This window comes from Pongo pygmaeus, chromosome 7, assembly GCF_028885625.2.
Source record: "Pongo pygmaeus isolate AG05252 chromosome 7, NHGRI_mPonPyg2-v2.0_pri, whole genome shotgun sequence".
NCBI lineage: Eukaryota > Metazoa > Chordata > Mammalia > Primates > Hominidae > Pongo > Pongo pygmaeus.
Genome location: NC_072380.2, coordinates 38369872 through 38392528, shown reverse-complemented (window position 1 = coordinate 38392528; position 22657 = coordinate 38369872). Strand labels below are relative to the sequence as shown.

The window sequence follows — 22657 nt, the reverse complement described above, 5'->3', positions numbered from 1 at the left end:
TTTCAGTCCTTAATAGTCCGAAAACTGCCCTTTAGCCATCAGCTCAGGGCAAAGGAAGATAAGCAAGACAGGAAACCACCCGCACATATATCAACATCCACATTCCAAGGGAAGACCGGGAGGGAGACCATTAGCCCTTTTAAACTCTTGTTCCTCTCCTCAAGGTGGCAGATTTTCACAGGAAAGGGGGTGGCTGATTGGCAAGAATGGGAGCAATAGGAAAGCGGCCAAAACACAAGTCAGAAACCCGGCTCTTCCTCCCAGTGCCAGCTCCCTTCCTCATGCTGCTTACATTTCTGAACACTGTCACCAAGAGGCACCCAACCTGAAGGGAAGCAAAGTGTCACACAAACTTCAAAACAAGTTTTATTTGGGAAGTTTCTCATTTTGTTAAAGCTGCAAGCAAGTTTCTTTCACAATTACACTTCTAGAGATCTAGTAGTTTTAGGGATCTCAGTGTTCAAACGTGTATTTCAAAATGAACAACAAAACCAAACCCACACCAAAAGGAAATAGCATTTAGATTGGTTTGGAATGTATAGCCATTGATTTCAGGTGTTCTCAGAAACAGGTTACCATTTCCTTGGAAAACAGGTGGGATGGAGTCAATGCCCACAGAAGGAAATGTCTTTTAAATAAGTTAGTTACTCGGACAATATTATTCACTCCTTAGAAAATATAGTAGGATAACAAGTCACAGCTAGCAGGGTATGCAGTATAGCACCGATTTCACAGGGGGCTTACGCAATCCTGGAGTCAGCGATTGTTGGCTTATGGTAGACAAAATAAGAGCAGTCACTTGAAGTGGGGAGAAAATGGTGAAAGGCAGGCAGTCTCCCGCAGTCCTACCCAGCCTTTTAACTTGCTAAAAGGAGAGGCTGTGTTTTTAGTATCTTTGGGAGAACATCTGAGACAGTTCAAAAACAAAAACAAAACCCCCAGTATTATTCCCAGAAAGTCCTTGACAGAAAAGAGGGACCTGGTCAGGGTTCCCATGGGGGACTGCGCCTCCCATCCACTTCTGTCTCCACGTGATACAAGACGTCAGCCAGGGTGTGCTCTACCACGGCGCCCCAGCCCATGTCACTCATCTGCAGGAGGAATGAGAAACAGAACACGGTGACTACAGCAGCCACGGAAATGCTGAGGACGCATGCAGCCATTTGTAATGTTACTCACAGGGTGGTAAGTGAGATCCTTCGGAGGATACTTGAAGCATGGTCCAAAGTTAATGGAAACCTGGAGCGAATTCAATTCAAGCAGACATGGAAAAAATGGACAAAAAATATTGGAAAAGTTAATTTGACACAGGAAATTTTCACTTTAAACGTGGCTACAATACTCGGGGGATAAATGGAACAAATAAGATATATATTAAATATTACTGAAAGTGGTCAACATCCTGATGTCCACCAAGAATTAGAGATCTGTGTTGATTTCTGTTGTCAAAGAAAAATAAAAATTCAGGATCCCAATTTGCTCTGTCAAAAGGAAAAAATTAAGCTGAAAGCTGAGTCATGCAAGAAACTGCCTTTCCTTTTGTTGCTAAGCAGACACCTACAGATAAAAGGTTAAATATCCCCACAGGCAGCTACTTTATGTTCACCTTACCTTATGTGAAGTGCTGATTCACCAGGCACGAGATGAATACATAATTGACTTTCCCCTATCTGCTCCTTTTCCCTTGCAACATGTGGATGACCATATCCTTCTACTTTCCCCTCCAGCCCGCATTTCCCCTTTATTTTACTTTTTATTTTTTTTGAGACAGGCTCTGACTCTGTTGTCCAGGCTGCAGTGCAACAATGCGATCACGGCTCACTGCACCCTTGACCTCCTGGGCTCAGGGGATCCTCCCACCTCAGCTTCCCAAGTAGCTGGGACTGCAGGCATGTACCACCACGCCTGGCTAATTTTTTGTATTTTTTTGTAGAAAGGGGGTTTTGCTATGTTGCCCAGGCTGGTCTCGAGGTCCTGGGCTCAACTGATTCTCTTATATTGGCCTCCCAAAGTGTTGAGATTACCGCCGTGAGCCACTCCGTCCAGCCCTTTTTCTTTTTAAAAATTTTAAGCCCTCAAATTCATCCTTGGAGAAAGGCACAGACTACAGACTGTTTCTGTGATTCTGTTTTTTTCTTACGGGCAGGTCCTTAACTTTGGCAAAATAAACTAAATTGATTGAGATCTGTCTCAGATAGTTTTGGTTTACACTGTTTAAAGATTTCCTTTTTTTTACCTGCTTCAATGGTGCCTACTGACAGACTAAAAGTACATGGAAATCTTCATGCATTAGCTTTTCTTTTTCTTTCTTTTTTGAGACAGAGTCTCGCTCTGTCACCAGGCTGGTGTGCAGTGGCATGATCTTGGCTCACTGCAACCTCCACCTCCCAGGTGCAAGCAATTCTCCTGCCTCAGCCTCCCAAGTAGCTGGGACAACAGGCGCGTGCCACCACACCTAATTTTTTTTTTTTTTTTTGAGACAGAGTCTCGCTCTGTTGCCCAGGTTGGAGTGCAGTGGCAAGATCTCGGCTCACTGCAAGCTCCACCTCCCGGGTTCATGCCATTCTCTTGCCTCGGCCTCCTGAGTACCTGGGACTATAGGCGCCCGCCACCACGCCCAGCTTCTTTTTTTTTTTGTATTTTTAGAGAGATGGGGTTTCACTGTGTTAGCCAGGATGGTCTCGATCTCCTGACCTCATGATTGGCCTGCCTCGGCCTCCCAAAGTGCTGGGATTACAGGTGTGAGCCGCTGCGCCCGGCTGATGCCCGGCTAATTTTTATATTTTTAGTAGAGATGGGGTTTCACCACGTTGGCCAGGATGGTCTCGATCTCTTGACCTCATGATCTGCCCACCTCGGCCTCCCACCAAAGTGTTGGGATTACAGGCGTGAGCCACTGTGCCCAGCGGCCCCCACTCCCTTTTTTTTTTTTTTGAGACGGAGTCTCACTCTATTGCCCAGGCTGGAGGGCAGTGGTATAATCTTGGCTCACTGCAGCCTCCATCTCCCGGGTTCAAGCGATTCTCCTGCCTCAGCCTCCCCCGTAGCTGGGATTACAGGCGCGTGGCCACCACATCTGGCTAATTTTTATATTTTTAGTAGCAACGAGGTCTCACCACATTGGCCAGGCTGGTCTTGAACTCCTGACCTCAAATGGTCTGCCTGCGTCACCCTCCCAAAGTGCTGGGATTACAGGCATGAGCCACCACGACTGGCCTAACTTTTCTTTTCTCTTTTTTTTTTTTTTGACACAGAGTCTTGTTTTGTCACCCAGGCTGGAGTAGTGGCATGACCTCAGCTCACTGCAACCTCCGCCTCCTGGGTTCAAGTGATTCTCCTGCCTCAGCCTCTTGAGTAGCTGGAATTACAGGCATGTGCCACCAAGCCCAGCTAATTTTTGTATCTTCAGTAGAGACGGGGTTTTGCTATGTTGGCCAGGCTGGTCTTGAACCCCTGACCTCAAGTGATCCACCCACCTTGGCCTCCCAAAGTGCTGGGATTACAAGCGTGAGCCAGTGCACCCGGCCCCAACTTTTCTATATATCTATATCTATCTACCTATCTACCTACCTACCTATATATTTTTAAAACCAACAGGCCCTAATGATAGTACCCTTCTTCATGTTTGGATCATATTAAAAAAAAAAAAAAAAAAACTTGCCAGATGTGGTACCTCATGCCTCTCTGTAATCCCAGCACTTTGGGAGGCTGAGCTGGGAGAACTGCTTTAGCCCATGACTTTGAGACCAGCCAGGACAATGTAGTGAGATCCTGCCTCTACAAAAACAAAAACCAAAAAATTAGCACACCCCAGCTACTCAGGAGGCTGAGGTGGGAGGATCACTTGTGCCCACGAGGTCAAGGCTATGGTCAGCCTATGCAACAGAGTGAGACACTGTCTCAAAAAAAAAAAAAAAAAAATCAATGTAAGCAACAATGACTAATAACGGTGAGTTATCATGACATCCCAGGAGGATTTGTGTATGTGTATTTATATCCTTCCTACTGAACGGTAACACCACACCACGTGCTCAAGGGAAAAGTATGGCGCACACAAATTGCAGGACCTTTTTCTATCCAGCAAATACTCCCTAAGATGCCCAAACTGTTTTTGGACTAAACAGTAATGGTAGCAACACACGCGCATGCCACTCTGAGGCTGCTTGGATTTCATCCCAGCGCTCAGTAACTTTGTCTTCACAACCCATTCATCTGCTTCCCTCAAGTTTTGCTCATGGGATGGAAACATGTACGTACCGTGCAGCTCTTGTACAGTGAGATGGCTGGGAAGTAAACCCCCTCAAAAATATCTTTGTAAGCCACACCTTGATTGACACCATTTTTATAAAATATTATCTGAAACAAAAACCATGATTTTACTTCAGAACTGTAAAAAAGAACAAACAAAAAAAGAACTCTCTAGGAAAATGTTACAAGTGCTGCTGCCAGACTGCTAATCACTCACCCAAGAACAGTACATAACTTGTGTAATAACAACATCTTCAATTTTTATAATATTTTGATTTTTCAAAGCATGTTAATATGCACTATTCAGGCTTTTTTTCTTTTTTGAGACAGGGTCTCACTCTGTGACCCAGGCTGGAGTGCAGTGGTGTGATCTTGGCTCACTGCAGCCTCAACCTCCTTGGCTCAAGTGATCCTCCCACATCAGCCTCCCAAGTAGCTGGGACTACAGGCATACACCACCATATCCAGCTAATTTTTAAATTTTTTTTATAGAGACAGGATCTCACGGTATTGCCCAGGCTGGTCTCAAACTCCTGGGCTTTGTTTTCTGAATTCCTGTGCTACATATACCAAACATTTCTGTATTTTATTATTCATTGCATTGTATTTATAAAAGTAAGCTGGGAGGCCGAGGAGAGAGGATTACTTGAGGCCAGGAGTTGAAGACTAGCTTGGGCAACATAGTGAGACCCCATCTCTACAAAATTTTTTTTTTTTTTAAAGTAAGCTGGCCTTCCATGGACTACTTGGGACCACCCCTGTTTAAGCGTGCTTATTTATCAATTCCTTTCCCTTGAGTCAGTTCTCACTTCCGCTTTTTCACTTTGAAGTTCTCTAAGATTCTTATGTCACATCTCTGAATCCTCATGTTCCTCCTTTCTCTCCCAGAATTATACTGAATATTCTCTCTTGACCACTTCAATTCTTCAGAAAAGGCTGCCTTCTCTTCCCAGCAAGAGGGGCTTTCTGGTTATTGCATCTTAAGATCTAATAATTGTTTCTCTTTAGTATTTCTTTCCTAAAAACAGCTGAAACTCTAGTTTCTTTATTTCACCTCCATCTCCTTCTATTAGTGTCCTGGGTGGCCTCACAGCATTAGCATTTTTATGAAAAAAATGTTTCCAGCTTAACTTTCTTCCTCTCCATCCCACTTCCCTTTTTATTTTTGGCCGTTGTGGCTGGCCCAGATGTGCCAGCCTTTCTCTGACTGTGCTATGACCTTGGGCAGACATGTTTCCAGCAACCCCAGAAGCGGAGGCAGAGAAAGTTCTGAAGGACACTGAGTGAGACGTTACAGCTCCTAGTGCCCCTGGGCCACACCACAAGGTCTACTCTCCCACTCCAGGTTCCCTCCCTTTGGACTTGATACCTCCTCTGATAAAGAATAAAGACACTGGACTTGCTTCCTCAGTCTCTTGTAGATTTCCCATCAGGCCACTATTTTTATACACTTTTCTCTACAGAGCGATCCTGAAAGAACAGGATCATGTCTCTAACAGCAGCAGCATGGTACTACATAAAAAGCAAAACACAATAAGCAGAGGGCGAGCTTGCCGCTGGCCAGTGGGGCTACCAGACGCCCCTTCATTCCCCTTTGGGCCTCGTGTTCCTCACTTTTATAATGAAGGAATGGGTCCTAACCCTCAAGGCCTTATGATTCTAATGTTCTTATGGCCATGACTCACCTCACTATGGGGAGTCTGCTTCAGGCTCTTCTCTGCTTTATCCACAAAGTCTTTTTCCTCAAAATACAAATAACTCTTGAATTTTATCAAAGCCTTGAAAACCAAGAAAGAAAAAAAGGCACAATAAAGCAACAGCTCCATCATCATGAAAAAAACGCATCCGCACACAAATAGTATTAACCCCTTGAGCTCTACAACAGATATTAAAAATCTTTGCAGTTGAGTTTTGCTAGATTTTGAACTATTATACACTTCTTAAAAAATACCAGATGGCACATGTTTATTAAAACATTTTCAGTAGGCCTTTAGTAAGAAACGTGAGAAAATACATAATACATACACACTTACCACAATAAAAATACCCATAAAAGTGGCTAAATTCACACATCTTTTCCAATAATTTCACTGAAAGAAATGACGTTTATTGACTCTACAATCTCTTATTATTAATTTTTTTTTTTTGAGACGGAGTTTCGCTCTTGTTGCCCAGGCTGGAGTGCAATGGTGTGATCTCTTCTCACTGCAACCTCCGCCTCCTGGGTTCAAGCGATTCTCCTGCCTCAGGCTCTCGAGTAGCTGGGATTACACCACACCTGGCTAATTTTTTGTATTTTTAGTAGAGACGGGGTTTCACTATGTTGGCCAGGCTGGTCTCAAACTCCTGACCTCAGGTGATCCACCCGCCTTGGCCTCCCAAAGTGCTGGGATCACAGGCGTGAGCCACCATGCCCTGCCTCTTCTTCTTTTTTTTTTTTTTTTTTTTTGAGACAGTCTCACTCTGTCACCCAGGCTGGAGTGCAGTGGTGTGATCTCGGTTCACTGCAATCTTGGCCTGCCAGGTTCAAGCGATTCTCCTGTCTCAGCCTCCCAGGCAGCTGGGATTACAGGCATGCGCCACCACACCCGGTTACTTTTTGTATTTTTAGTAAAGACGGGGTTTCGTCATGTTGGCCAGGCTGGTCTTGAACTCCTGACCTCAGGTGATCCACCCGCCTCAGCCTCCCAAAGTGCTGGGATTACAGGCATGAGCCACTGCACCAAGCCTACAATCCCTTATTCTATGAAAATATTTTGAAGGTCACCTTCTTCCCCGTCCTAGTTTCCCATCTGTTCCCACAGGTGGTCTCTGGGTCACCTCTTTCTTACTGGTTCTTAAGAGTCTATTTAACTATTTACTTCCAGAGAAATATATGACATTAATTTAAAAAAGTATTAAACATGGTTAGAAAAGAAGAATTCCCAAGATATACAAGCATATAAAATGAGAGTCTCTCTTTCTATGTCCCTTATACCCACTTTCCCCTGCAAAAAGTAATCACTATTCCAGTGTCCTGGTATCCTTCCAGAGAATCTAGGCATATATTGTCTTCAAAATTAAAAAACACACATGTGGCCAAGCGCAGTGGCTCACGCTTGTAATCCCAGCATTTTGGGAGGCTGAGGCAGGCAGATCACGAGGCCAGGAATTCGACATCAGCTTGGCCAACATGGCGCAACCCCGTCTCTACTAAAAATATAAAAATTAGCTGGGCATGGTGGTGCACGCCTGTAATCCCGGCTACTCAGGAGGCTGAAGCAGGAGAATTGCTTGAACCTGGGAGGCAGAGGCTGCAGTGTGCCGAGATTGCATACCACTGCACTCCAGCCTGGGTGACAGAACAAGACTCTGTTTCAAAATAAAACACCAGATAAACATACAAAAAAAAAAAAAAAAGCCCAAAAAGCCATACAAATGGTAACGTATTATAAGTTTTGTCTTGCATCTTGAGTTTTTAACTTGGCAACTACATTAGAGACCATTTTATAATCAGTATATATGTGGCTTTTGAATAGATCCATAGTATTCTGTCGTGTGGACATGTCACTAAAAATTATTTATTTATTTATTTATTTTTGAGACAGTCTTGCTCTCTGTCGCCCAGGCTGGAGTTCACTGGCACGATCTTGGCTCACTGCAACCTCTGCCCTCCAGGCTGAAGCAATTCTCGTGCCTCAACCTCTTGAGTAGCTCAGATTACAGAAGTGTGCCATCACACCCAACTAATTTTTGTATTTTTTTGTAGAGACAGGGTTTCGCCATGTTGCCCAGGCCGGCCTCAAGTGATTTGCCTGCTTTGGCCTCCCAAGCGTGAAGCCACAGTGCCTGGTCAAAAAATTTGTTTTTTTTTAATTAAAGAAAAAATTTTTTTTTGTAATGTAAATGAATCATTGAAAAAACTCCTACAGAATCCTTTAAGTGCAGACCTCTGTGTTCTGTAAAACCAGGCATCAGTGTGGTATACATTTAAAGAGTTCCAGGAGGCAGGATGGTACAATAAGAGTCACTAGTGTGATATAATCAATAAAAATGAGACTGTAGGCTGCTTATTATCAGAATAAACTCGGAGTATTTCCATTATCAAATTTAAAGACTTACTCTAAAGTTATGATAACCAAGACACTGTGATACGTGCATAAAGGACAAGAAATAGATCACTGAAATACAGAGCTCTGAAGTAAACCTTTCCTTAACACAAACATCTGATTTTCAATAAAGGCATCAAAGAAATCCAGTGGAGAAAGGAAAGAGTTAACATATGGTGCTGGGATAATTGTGTAATCATATGAAAAAAAATTAATTTCCATACTATATATAAAAATCTGGTCGGGCACAGTGGCTCATGCCTGTAATCCCAGCACTTTGGGAGGCCGAAGCGGGAGTTCAAGACCAGCCTGACCAACATGGTGAAACCCTGTCTCCACTAAAAATACAAAAATTAGTTGGGTGTAGTGGCGGGTGCCTGTAATCCCAGCTAATCGGGAGTCTAAGGCTGGAGAACTGCTTGAACCCATGAGACGGAGGTTGCAGTGAGCCAAGATCGCGCCACTGCACTCCAGCCTGGGCAACAGAGCGAGACTCCATCTAAAGAAAAAAAAAAAAATTAATCCAAGGTAAATCAGACACCTATGTGTAAAAGCTAAAACCATAATGTTTTCAAAGGAAAACATGGGAGAATACCTTCATGACTGGGAGTAGCCGAAGATTTTTTTTTTTAATTCATGGAAAGAAATAAGTATAAAAGAAAAATTTGATAAATTAGACTTCATAAAAACTAAAACTTTGGTTCCTCAGAAGACACTATTAAGTGCAGTGACTCATGCCTGTAATCCTAGAACTTTGGGAGGCTGAGGCAGGTGGACTGCTTGAGTCCAGTAGTTCAAGACCAGCCTGGGCAACATGGAAAAAAAAAACCAAAAACAAACAAACAAACCTGTTTCTACCAAAAAAATTGAAACTTAAAAAAAAAAAAAAAAAAAAAAGAACAGAGAAGTCTCAGAATAGCAATATTAACAGGCAAAATATTTGAAGACAAAATTCACAAAAAACATATGAGTGGCCGAAAAGCACATGAAAAATGCCCAGTATGTCATCAAAGAAATGCTAATTTAACTCACAATGAGATACTACTATACACCCATCAAAAATGGCTAAAATTGACAGACAATCATAAATGTCAGCAACTAAAACCCTCATACATGGTGGGAAAAGAGTTTGGCAAATTTCTTATAAAGCTAAATATGTAACTATCCGATGATCCAAAAAGACTTGTACAAGAATATTCATAGCATCTTGTTCATAGTAGCCCCAAACCAGAGACGGCCCAAGTGTCTGTCAGTAGGAAAATGCATAAACACACTGGGGCACATTCATGCAATGGAGTACTACCCTGCACTGAAAAGGGTGCACAAATATATGCAGCAAAATGGATGAGTCTCAAAAGCCAGATATAAAAGACTACAGACTGCATGAGCCCATTTAAGTTCAAGAAGTGGTAAAAATTAAAGTATGGTGGGAAAGAAAGTTAAAACAGTGGTTGCCTCTATGTGGGGGTGTGGACTAACTGGGAAAAGGCATGAGGAAACTTCCTGAGGTGATGGTAAGTGTCTACATCTCTTTTTTGGGGGGAGTGCAGTGGTGTGATCACAGCTCACCGTAACCTTGAACTCCTGGGCTGAATGATTCTGCCATCTCAGCTTTTCAAGTAGCTGAGACTATAGGCACTTTTTTAGTCTTTTGTACAGATGGGGTCTCGTGATGTTACCCAGGCTGGTCTTGAACTCGTGGGCTCAAGCAGTCCTCCTAGCTTGCTTCCCAAATTGTTGGGATTATAGGTGTGAACCATCATGCCTAGTGGATCCTACATTTCAATAGTTTAGGTCAAACTCGAAACTCAGTGAATGTACACTTAAAATTTGTGTACTTCATTTTATATAAATTTTGTATCAAAAGAATGAATTAAACAGGTTGAATTCTAGCTTATGTATCCTGAAGTACTTAGTGGGAAAGTGTCCTGATGTCTGTCATTTTCTCTATAGTGCACTAAAAAAAGACAAATGATAGATGGGTAGAAGAATGAATGGATGACTATTTGTGCACCGATTGTTACTGTTATTCTGAAAATGTCATAACAGGTTAGGAAAAAACGTGAGCTGTGGGTCAGCTCCTAAGAGATCACGCAAGCCACAGTGATAAGCACTGGCTGCCACAGGTCTTCAAAGCCAGGAATCTGCCGGGAGAGGACAAACTCACCTTATCTTTGTATGTATCTGGCAATGACTTGGCTGTCTCTGTGTCTTCAGGAAGATTAATATAAAATCCCAGGACGTCTCCCTGTCCATAGCCAGAAGAGTAGTGTTTGCCAATGGACTGGTGGAACTTGGTTCCCTTTTTGCTCCGCCAAGAATAGCTAAATTTATCATAACCTAAAGGAGCTTGAAGGTTTCCTGTCCCAATAAAAACATACACAGGAAGTCAGAAGACTGCAAGTCAAATCTAGTTTGCTGAAGGAAAAAGATCCTATTTCTTTTTATGTTTTTTGGTCAATTTTGTAAAATTGCTTAAAAACTTTCTCACAAGCAAAGAATTACAAAAATATCCCGGGAATAGCAAACCAGCTCAACCCTCAGGAACTGAATTCTATGCCCACAATCTGGTAAACCCAACAGCCTTGAAGCCTTAGCCCTTGGCCAGATGGTCTATCCTCTCTATCTGCTGTGATGTCCATATTAAGGCCCCAGCTTACCTAGGGGCTGGGACCAACCCAGTCTGGCAGCGGTATCTGGTGGCATCTCATCCACGGTGATTTCAAAATACCAGGCACCTTTCCGTACTCCGTGAGAGGCCCTCACCATAGAGTAGCCCTTTTCTCCGACCACAGTCAGCCGGTCATCTGAGATCTTTAACTGGGGAGCTGCGGTGACAGAGATTAAAACAAGGCCTGCAACTTATTTGAGGTTCTTGGGGACAATTGCCACAAAAACATTAGTCCAATAAAACAAAATTTAAAAATCACAAATATCAGGTCAGGTGTTTGAAATATTAGTTGAGGAGTTTAAAAATCTCAGCATAAGATACTGGCAAGGAATGAGAAAGGAACAAAAAAGAGAAAGTTGTTAGGCTACCTAGTTTTTATTACATGTGATTATCTTTTTTTTTGAGATGGAGTCTCGCTCTGTCACCCAGGCTGGAGGGCAGTGGTGCAATCTCGGCTCACTGCAACCTCCACCTCCCGGGTTCAAGCAATTTTCCTGCCTCAGCCTCCCGAGTAGCTGGGATTACAGGCGCGTGCCACCACGCCCAGCTCATTTTTGTATTTTTAGTAGACAGGGTTTCACCATGTTGGTCAGGCTAGTCTTGAACTCCTGACCTCGTGATCTGCCCGCCTTGGCCTCCCAAAGTGTTGGAATTACAGGCATGAGCCACCGCACCTGGCTTATCTTTTTTTTTTTTTTTTGAGACGGAGTCTTGTTCTGTAGCCCAGGTTGGAGTGCAGTGGCACGATCTTGGCTCACTGCAACCTCCGCCTCCCAGGTTCAAGCAATCCTCCTGCCTCAGCCTGAGGAGCTGGCATTACAGGCGCCCACCACCACGCCCAACTAATTTTCGTATTTTTAGTAGAGACGGGGTTTCACCATATTGGTCAGGCTGGTCTCGAATTCCTGACCTCAGGTGATCCACCTGCACTGACCTCCCAAAGTGCTGGAATTACAAGCTGAGTCACTGAGCCCAGCCTACATGTGATTAACTTTAAGACATCTGATTGATATTAATTATATTGCATATTCCCTCAAATATAACAAACCAATGGTGATGAGTTTGGAACTTAATTTGAATAAATTTTCATTTAAAAAATTTAACTTCTTTATTTTTTTCATTTTTTTTAGAGCCAGGGTCTTGCTCTTAGTCGCACAACCACAGCTCACCACAGCCTTGAACTCGTGGCCTCAGGCGATCTTGTGTTGGCCCAAGTGCCAGGATTACAGGTATGAGCCATTGTGGCTAGCCTCTTGACTAGTTTTTTTTTTTTTTTTTCCTTGAGATAAGGTCTCATGCTGTTGCTCAGGCTGGAATGCAGTCGTGTCATCTTGACTCACTACAGCCTTGACTTCCTGGGCTCAAACAATCCTCCTGCCTCAGCCCCCAAGTAGTTGGTACTACAAGTGCTACCACACCCAGCTAATTTTTTGTAGAGACGGTTTGGCCAAGTTGCCCAGGCTGGTCTCAAACTCCTGGACTCAAGCAATCCACTCTCCTTGGCCTCCCAAAGTTCTAGGATTACAGGAATGAGCCACTGCACCTGGCCTTAACTGTTTTAAAACAATTTCAAACTTTCAAAAAATAGTAGAGTCCTAGTGTGTGCTTCAGAGTTTTCCCAAATGTTCACATCATGTATAATCATAACATAATCATCAAAACCAGAAAATTAACAATAATACTATTAAATAATCCATGGACCTTCTTAAAATTAAGCCAATTATCCAAGTAATAACCCCTTTTCTGGCCCAGGTTCTAATCCTAGATTCCACATTTCACTTGGTTGTCACGTGTCCTTAGTCTCATCCAATCTCAAACAGTTCTTCAACTGTTCATAAGCTTGACACTTTGAAGAATATTGGTCATTTCAGTTTGTAGAATGTCCCTCAGATACATTTGTCTGGTGTTTTCTTTTTTTTTTTTTTTGGAGATACAGTCTTGCTCTGTCATCCAGGCTGCAGTGCGATGGTGCAATCTCGGCTCACTGCAACCTCTGGCTCCCGGGTTCAAGCGATTCTCCCACCTCAGCCTCCCAAGTGGCTGGGATTACAGGTGCCTGCCATCATGCCTGGCTAATTTTTGTATTTCTGTAGGGATGGGGTTTCACCATGTTGACCAGGCTGGTATCAAACTCCTGACCTCCGGTTATCTACCCACTTTGGCCTCCCAAAGTGCTGGGATTACAGGTGTGAGCCACTGTGCCCGGCCTGGCGTTTCCTCATTTTAAGGTCAAGGTTATTGTTATTTTTACTCAGGAACTCCAATGAGGTAATGTTGTGCCCCTCAGTGCATCATATATGCTATCAAAATAGTGATGTTCACTCTGGTCACTTGATTAAGATGATGCCTGCCAGGTTTCTCCACTGCTAAATGACAATTTTTCTTTTGTAATTAATAAATATCTCAGGAGATGAACCAGTATTTAAGACAAGGAAATCTGATTATGAACTGAATTTGGACGATAGCATGGAATTATTTTGGTTATAAAGGAAAATATTCGCATTTTTTTTTTTTTGAAATGGAGTTTCACTCTTGTCGCCCAGGCTGGAGTGCAATGGCGCGACCTCGGCTCACTGCAACCTCCGCCTCCCAGGTTGAAGAGATTCTCCTCCCTTAGCCTCCCGAGTAGCTGGGATTACAGGCATGAGCCACCAGGCCCGCAATTTTGTATTTTTAGTAGAGAAGGGGTTTCTTCATGTTGGTCAGGCTGGTCTTGAACTCTCGACCTCAGGTGATCTACCCGCCTCAGCCTCCCAAAGTGCTGGGATTACAGGTGTGAGCCACTGCGCCCGGCCCCAGTAGCCGCATTTTTAAAGAGTTGCATAGTTTTTAGTGTACATAGGGTGATATATATATATGTTTTTAATTCAGAAAAAGAGAGACAAATAAATAAACAGATAAAGCAAACATGGCAAAATCTTGAACTGTTAAAATCTGGGTGAAAAGTGTACAAGGTATCGCTATAGTTTGGGTATTTGACCCTCCTAAGTGCAGGTTGAAATCTGATCCCAATGTTGGAGGTGGGGTCTGATGGGAGGTGTTTGAGTCATGAGGGCAGATCCCTCAAGAGCAGATTAATGCGGAATGTGGGGATGTGAGTGAGTTTTCACTCTATTAGTTTCTGAGGAGCTGGTTGTTAAAAAGAGCCTGGCACCTCCCTCCCTGTCTTGCTTCCTCTCTTGCCATCTAATGCCTGCTCCGCTTTGCCTTCTGCCATGAGTGGACATGCCTGGGATCCTCACCAGAAGCAGGCGCTGGTGCCATGCTTCTTTTAGCCAAATAAACCTCTTTTCTTTACAAATTACCCAGCCTCAGGTCCTCCTTTGTAGCAACACAAAGGGACTAAGACAGGTATTCACTGTAATTCATCTCTCTACCTCTGCATATGGTTTGAATCTTACTTTATTACCAGGCCATTATGTGAGATAAGGGAGCAATCTAAATAATCAGGGGAGAACCTCATGACTTCCACAGAAAGAAAAAATGGCAAAAGGTGGGAGAGAATTTCGAGGCTTTGTAGGCTGATTTTAACAGGAAAGGTTGAGGCTGCAGTGAGCCATGATTGCACCACTGCACTCCAGCCTGGGTGGCAGAGTGAGACCCCATCTTGAAAACAAACAAATAAACAATGAGGCCAGATGCAATGGCTCATGCCTGTAATCCCAGCACTTTGGGAGGCCAAGGAAGGAGGATCACCTGAGGTCAGGAGTTCAAGACCATCCTGGGCAACACAGTGAAGGAGACTTTGTCCCTAAAAAAATAATTAAAATTTAGCTGGGTGCAGTGATGTGTGCCTGTAATCCCAGCTACCTGGGAGGCTAAGATGGGAAGATTGCTTGAGCCAGAAGGTCGAAGCTGCAGTGAGCTGAGATCGCACCATTGCACTCCAGCCTGGGTGACAGAACAAGAACCTTTCTAAAGAAAAAATAAAATAAAATAATTGCATGGAGCAAAGACTATATAGCACGCTGCTATTCATGTATAAAAAAGGAGGTAAGGCTGGGCGCAGTGGCTCACACGTGTTATCCTAGCACTTTGGGAGGCTGAGATGGGCAGATCACCTGAGCTCAGGAGTTTAAGACCAGCCAGGCCAACATGACAAAACCCCATCTCTACTAGAAATACAAAAATTAGCCACGGGTGGTGGCACACACCTGTAGTCCCAGCTATTTGGGAGGCTTCAGCATGAGAATTGCTTGAGCCAGGGAGGTGAAGGCTGCAGGGAGCCGAGATCACACCACTGCCTTCTAGCCTCAAAAAACAAATCAAACCAAAAAAACCCATAAACAAACAAAAAAGGGAGATAAAAGAACATATACATATACTGTATCTGCTCATTTGTGAAGAAATACAGGAAGGATAAACTAGAAACTAGAGCGTGGGTGGGAAGATGGTGGAAAAAAGAGAGTGAAAAGGGCATTGTACGGGTGATGAGGGAGTGACATTTTGTAAACCGTTCTGTACAGCTCTGACTCCCAGAACCATAGTAATGTTTCACACATCCTCACTCCAAACATACATACACACAAACAATCAACATGTGGGAGAATCCAAAATGGCATCAAACACTAGCAAATGAACCTAACTTAACTGGACATGACCACACTAAAGGAAGTGGGGAAGAAAAGAACTAATCTAAGTTACCAGTACCTTGGACTGAGTACGGCAAGTCTAAAGACAAAAAGGGCTATACATAAATGCTATAATCTACTTAGTAAATGTTTCTCCCAGGGATTAGAAATTCTGAAACTGGCTGGGTGCGGTGGCTCATGCCTGTAATCCCAGCACTTTGGGAGGCTGAGGCGGGCAGATCACGAGGTCCGGAGTTCAAGACCAGCCTGGCTAATATGGTGAAACCCCGTCTCTACTAAAGATACAAAAAATTAGCCGGGTGTGGTGGCACGTGCCTGTAATTCCAGCTACTCAGGAGGCTGAGGCAGAAGAATCGCTTGAACCCGGGAGACAGAGGTTGCAGTGAGCTGAGATTGCACCATTGCACTGCAGCCTGGGTGACAGGCGAGACTCCATCTCAAAAAAAAAAAAAAAAAAAGAATAAATAAATAAATTCTGAAACTACTTGATGTGCATATTAAAGATGAACAAGGTCAAGAATGGTGGCTCACTCCCAAGACCCTGGGAGGCTGAGGCAGGATGACAGCTTGAGCCCAGGAGTTTGAGACCAGCCTAGGCAACATAGTAAGACCTCACCTCTAAAAAATTAAAATAAAAAAACCCAGCTAGGTGTGGTGGCGTGTGCCTGTGATCCCAGCTACTCAGAAGGCTGAGGCAAGAGGATCGTTTGAGCCCAGGAGGTTGAGGCTGCAGTGAGCCAGGACTGCATCACTGCATACCAGCCTGAGTGAGACCCTGATCTCTATAACAAAATAAATACATTGAAATAAATATATTGTAGATAATTATCTATCTAATTATTCACATTTCCCACTGTTGGAGAAAGACGTTACAAATAAGGAAAGGAGGAAGGCTGTCATCCCAGGTATCAATATAAATTGTTATGTGTGTACATGCAGGTTTGTACATACACACATGCACTTCCTACCTCTGACCACTGAGGGAGTCTAGAAGCAATGACGCCTAGTAACAGCACACCTAACACCTAGATATTAATTGCTATTTGTTTATTTACTTTATTACTTAAAAAAAAAAAAAAAGGAATGCTTCACGAATTTGTGTGTTATTCTTGCACAGGGGCCATGCATCTTCTCTGTGTCATTCCAATTTTGGTATATGTGATATATGGAAGTGAGCACCTAGATGTTATTTCTAAACAACATGCTCCAATCAAAGGAACCAGGGCTCGGTGAAGAAGTAGGCCTGGGGCACAGAAAATATAAGATTGGCCAGGAACACCTTTTGATGCCTCAAAGTAAAGAAGTTTTTTTTTTAAAAAAAAGATGCAGCTTATTGAAAGAACACAAGAACCAACTTCTTGAAGAAGCTCCTACTTGCCAAAGCTGGAATAATTTAAACAACAAAATAATCAAAGTATTGGATTATACTCCCTGAAATAAAGTAAATATATATGAGTCCATACTGATATAAATAATCAACGGAAAAGGGAAAGAGGAAATCGAAAATCATCAAACGACACGGTCATAATTGTTGCAGACAATATCCACTGATAGGTGCTAAAATTAGTGAACATAAGTTTAAAAACAAACAAGATATTTGCATTGATAGACTCGATGTATTTTTGCCTAAGACATTTGTTAAGTATGAGGGAAAGACAGTTTTTTACAGTGGAGAAAGCTAGCAGAATCACCTTAACCAAATGATCATGGTCAACGTAACCAATAAGACCTACTGACATCATGAATCCAATGAGATGATGCTATAAGACACTGTTTCCGTGTTATTCTTCCCCAAACTACCTAACTTCAGTCTAATCATAAGAAAACATCAGACAAATCCTCACTGAGGAATATTCAACAAAATAACTGATTAAAACACTTAAAAAATATCATGGTCATGAAAGATAAACAATGGCTTTGGAACTGTTAAAGACTACAACAGACTAAAGAGAAATAATTAAGTGTGAGTGGAAAAACTGGTAAAATTGAAAGGTCGTCTTTCTCTAGTTGTGTTGATAATATTTACCAATGTTAATTTCCCAGTTTTGATAACTGTACTATGGTTTTCTAAGATATTATCATTAGGAAAAGCTTGATGAGAAAAAAAACTTATTTTTGGCAACTTTACTGCAAGTTTAAAATTAGTTCAAAATATAAAGTTTTAAAAAACCATATATATATAAAACGGCTGGAGCTTATAGGAAGGAACAGAATTTCTTGCACATTCTGGATGAATCTAGACAAAGATGGGGGTGAGGCAGTGGCAACAGACTGAGATGTACACCTAATTCTAGACTGACAAGGCTAATGACGGCAGTTCAAAGTAACCCTGCATCCATATGATCTCCAATACTTTACATACCTCGATCATGTAGGGCTAACAAAACCCGTTCATACAAGCAGGCTCTGTAGAGGTCTCCAGGAATAGGTTTTCCTGCCCAGCAGTCAAGTTCCAGCTTCTCGGGATCAGGGGCGTGGGGATCAGGCTCAGCTAGAATATACCGATAGCCATCTTTGTTAAACGGGTGTTCCAAGGGGTAGCCATGAGGGGGAAGGCGCTGAGCAGAAAACAAAGGGTCACTGCAGAAAGGAAAAAATAAAATCAAAAAACTAAAACCCCTCTAGCTCAAATGCATTCAACTGTGTAAGAAAGGCCTCTGGTTTATTTCAGCTAGAATACACGCAACTTCACAGCAAATACTTCTCATTACTCAAATAGGTAACTCTGCCCTCTTCAGGCAAAACAAGGAAGTGAAAAGGATTAGCTTTATTGAGCAAGGTAGTTTTGGTTAAATTACTTGTAGATTGTGGATATCTTCCCAGTGGTCTTTAAACATGAATTGATGTCTATGAAACTGAGCTGGTACATTATGGGGGGGGGAAGGGAGGAGAGGAATGGGGGTGATTAAGGTGAAATTCTTCAGTATACTGATTATTATAAAGTAATGAATAGAAGCTCAGAGACATAAGCACTCGCTATCTTGCTAATCTAAGTAAGTAACTTGTGCAGTGAGCCGAGATTCCATCACTGTACTCCAGCCTGGGTGACAGAGCAGAACTCCATCTCACAAAAATATATAAATAAATAAGCAACCTGGATTTCATCACCTCAGCATTAGACAAAGGGAAGGGAAAAGGCATGAGAAGGGAGAAGCAGAAAGTTAAGGAGCTAAAGGAGCTAACATTCAACACTCCCTCCCCACCTATCCTTTCTCAAGTCACCTTAACAGAACTTCACTCCCTAGGTTCCCCAGGCTTATCACCAGAAGACACTATCCTTGTTACTACTATAAATTTTGTACTAACAAATGTATAAAACATGATACTTAAACTTGGGTTTGTTTTGTTTTTTTGAGATAGAGTTTCGTTCTCGTGGCCCAGGCTGGAGTGCAATAGCACGATCTCAGCTCACTACAACCTCTGCCTCCTGGGTTCAAGCAATTCTCCCACCTCAGCCTCCCGAGTAGCTGGGATTATAGGCACGTGCCCCCAGGCCCAGCTATTTTTTTTGTTTTTTGTTTCAGTAGAGATGGGGTTTCACCACATTGTCCAGGATGGTCTCAAACTCCTGACCTCAGGTGATTCACCTGTCTCAGCCTCCCAAAGTGCTGGGATTACAGGCATGACCCACCGTGCCTGGCCTGGGGTTATTATTTTTGTTTTTTGTTTTGTTTTCAAGATGGAGTCTCATTCTTTTGCCCAGGATGGAGTACAGTGGCATGATCTTGGCTCACTGCCACCCGCCTCCCAGGTTCAAGCAAATCTCCTGCCTCAGCCTCCCAAGTAGCTGGGATTACAGGCGCTCACCACTACACCTGCCTAATTTTGTATTTTTAGTGGAGATGGGGTTTCGCCATGTTGGCCAGGCTGGTCTCAAACTCCTGGCCTCAAGTGATCCACCCTCCTTGACCTCCCAAAGTGCTGGGATTACACGCATGAGCCACTGTGCCCGGCCTCCAACTTGGGGTTATTTTGTCCCTCAAAGTGCTCAAGGTTTGGAAAAAATGGACAGGCTTTTTAACCTCTGACCCTTGAACTCTCTTCCCTCTGCTGGACTTTCCCAGCACCAAATAATACTTAAATAGTGAGGTGGGGCGGGGTGGGCACTCTCCCCACCTCCGGGCCTTCTTGGTGGTCCCTGTGGTCCCTCCATCCTGCTGTTTGCGCTTGGCTCCTCGTCCTTTTCCGCTGCTTCCTGCTGCAATTCCCCCTTTGAAGAGAAGGCAGATCACTTTCAATGAGCCACAAGGGAAGTATCATGTGGATACTGAAATTCCATAGGCACCAACACACCCAATGTGCATTTGTGTAACACCACAGGAGGATTTCCTTCTAAAGGCATATTGGATTTCACCCTAGTTTTCAAAGAATCTACTGAGCATCTCATAGCCCGGAAACACTGGGTTCTGGCAATAAGCTCAAATGAATCCAGCACTATGATGGTTGGGTTACAGTTTCAACCTTTGTTCCTAATAAACTGCAACTATTAGTATACTTTCTCAGGGCATGACACAAATGCATTTTCACTCATTCAGATCCCAAACACCCACAGCTAAAAAGAATGAAAACGACTGTATGGGTACATTTTTTTTTTCATCCAAATTAATATAAACACCCATAAAGAGAGAATATCGTCACTGTACGTCGATGTTCACTTGCTTGAACTACAAAATACAGTCCATAAACATCATAAAAGCACGTATCTGCTAAAGCATTGAACCTGAATATCCAACAAGACAAAATACATCCAACATGGAAAACGGAAACAGAAGTACTAAAAAGGTGTTTCTCTCCAGTACTGCTAGATCTCCATTGTGGTTGCACATGACACAAATAAGAAAGAAGGCTTTCGATTTGCTAGGCAATTTTTAGTTCCATACCCATTCGTCAAATACAACATTTATTAAGATTGTGCCAATGCACTAAAATTCAGGTTAGATTAACGTGGCTTGTGGAACTAAAAGCAATTAATAGGAATAGATAATTTACATATTTTATACAAAAAATTTAGCTACATACTAAAGCCACAAGGAAGATTACCTTGTATATTTCTGAAATAGGTACTTTGAAATTTTTGTCCAGTTCAAATTCCTCTCAATTAGTTTTATTTTTCTCTCTTCCAGGAAATGTCCCTGAACTGCAGGAAAACACCTTTACGTAAACAACTGCAGAGTACTAAATCTTAATTTGGGGCAAGCTTGGGAATTACTAGCAGTTCTGCTGCAATAAAAAGGATCAAGACATTGAAGGTGGGTCATATTCTGCATATACAGGACCAGGATTTTTATGCAGAATTTCCTTTGGTGAACACCTCAGATGTTATCCTATTTTTCCTAAAAGTTTAATGTTAAACTGCTGCAATGTCATCATCTCTAGTTTAAGTAACCATAATCAAAAAACAATTAAATTTTTGTTTTTTTGAGACAGAGTCTTGCTCTGTTGCCCAAGCTGGAGTGCAGTGGCACGATCTCGGCTCACTGCAACCTCTGCCTCCTGGGTTCAAGCGATTCTCCTGCCTCAGCCTCCCGAGTAGCTGGGATTACAGGCGCCTGCCACCACGCCTGGCTAATTTTTTGTATTTTTAGTAGATTTGGGGCTTTGCCATGGTGGCCAGGCTGGTCTCAAACTCCTTGCCTCAGGTGATCTGCCTGTCTCGGCCTCCCAAAGTGCTGGGATTACATGCGTGAGCCACCTCGCCTGGCCACAATTACATTTTTAATTGTCATTTGCATTTTGATTATTTTAAGAAGTTTCAGATCCATCCAGAACAGAGCAAACAGTACAAAAGTGGGGTGGCTGGCCATGTTAGGCAGAATATGACAACATACAAGCTCTTAAATACTAACATTAAACTCAACTACTGTTTCATATTAAGTGCTATTGCCGCCATTTTCATAATGCTTCAAATTATGTAGTTTTTAGCTTCTACCATAGCTCAGCAAAAAGCATTTTCCAAACCACAAAATACTTAAGTCTGAGAGGCTGAAAGAAGACAGTGGAGGAATTCACCTCCAAAAGTGGCTCCACCTGTAAGAACAGAAGTGGCACCATGTATTTGTCAAATTTTAACAATTAAAAGGGGAAAATATGTTGTAAAAAGGTAACACACTAGCTATTTCCAACCCATCTTAAAATATTAGTAATAGTAGAAATGATCAGATATTTAAGACGCGACCACTCCAAAAGACAGGTTAATGATCCCATATATCAGATGAACAGCTAAGTATCTCTCAGCCACCCCAACTCTTATTAAGAGAACCATTAGTAACGAGGGATTTTCCCGCTATTAGATGGGTTAACAGAAGAACAAACTGCAATGGGTGGTTAATATAGAAATGCTATCATGTGAATGAGCTGAAGTTTCAGGGCAAGAACAATTAGAAGATGGGCACAGGAAATCTGTTAAAAGTAACAGCTGAATTGCAGAAAAAGAGTGGAGAGGAGCTGAATCTTTCTAAATTTAATGTTAGTTATAAGGATACAGATATAAACACAGCAAATCTGACCTTGAAATGGTTCCTTGTTTTATGCTAAACCTGTCTCACTCAAGACCAAACTGTGTTGTAAAGTGACAAAAAGTTCTCCTCTATTACCATCTGCCAAATCCTTGGCTAGTTCCTAAAAATTGAGTTTGAACTATAAAAGCATTTTAGTAAGTATCCAGGTTAAGGGTCAACCAAAAGAATGGCCAGTTCTAGGCACAAGTGGATTCAATACCTTCCAAATATTTCAGCAATGAGATATGTAAACACTTACCATTTAAATTCCCACTAGTAGACACAGCACTGCTCTGTTTTTGGTTGTCATAAGCAGGACCAATGTTACTAAGGTCCTGCAAAAATACATCCAATTAAAAAAGGAGTCTACGTAAGTCGGTCAATCTGGATGCTCATAAAACAAGAGAAATTCTAACAGAATGGGAACTAAAATTGACAATTCTTTTTTTTTTTTTTTTGAGATGGGGCCACACTCTATTGCCCAGTCTGTAATGCAGTGGCACGATCTCGGCTTACTGCAACTTCTGCCTCCCAGGTTCAAGCGATTCTCTTGGTTTACCC

General features: G+C 42.5%; 1 protein-coding gene and 1 non-coding gene across 3 annotated transcripts in view; both read right to left on the bottom strand.

Moving 5' to 3' along the window:
- Window positions 1-353: 353 nt before the first annotated feature.
- Window positions 354-22657, bottom strand: part of ASH2L (ASH2 like, histone lysine methyltransferase complex subunit) — a 33863-nt gene continuing 11559 nt past the window's right edge. For both annotated transcript variants that reach the window (XM_054498597.2, XM_054498598.2), the window contains exons 8-16: window positions 22356-22431; window positions 19716-19809; window positions 17962-18179; window positions 10997-11164; window positions 10504-10697; window positions 5934-6026; window positions 4258-4356; window positions 1180-1239; window positions 354-1091 (exon numbers count right to left, since the gene is read on the bottom strand). In XM_054498597.2, coding sequence (XP_054354572.1) covers window positions 984-1091; window positions 1180-1239; window positions 4258-4356; window positions 5934-6026; window positions 10504-10697; window positions 10997-11164; window positions 17962-18179; window positions 19716-19809; window positions 22356-22431 — 1110 coding nt within the window. In that variant the 3' untranslated portion in view covers window positions 354-983. The remainder of the gene's footprint in view (window positions 1092-1179; window positions 1240-4257; window positions 4357-5933; window positions 6027-10503; window positions 10698-10996; window positions 11165-17961; window positions 18180-19715; window positions 19810-22355; window positions 22432-22657) is intronic.
- Window positions 16672-16778, bottom strand: LOC129043254 (U6 spliceosomal RNA). Its single transcript, XR_008504359.1, has one exon. It is a non-coding gene; the product is annotated as a U6 spliceosomal RNA (small nuclear RNA).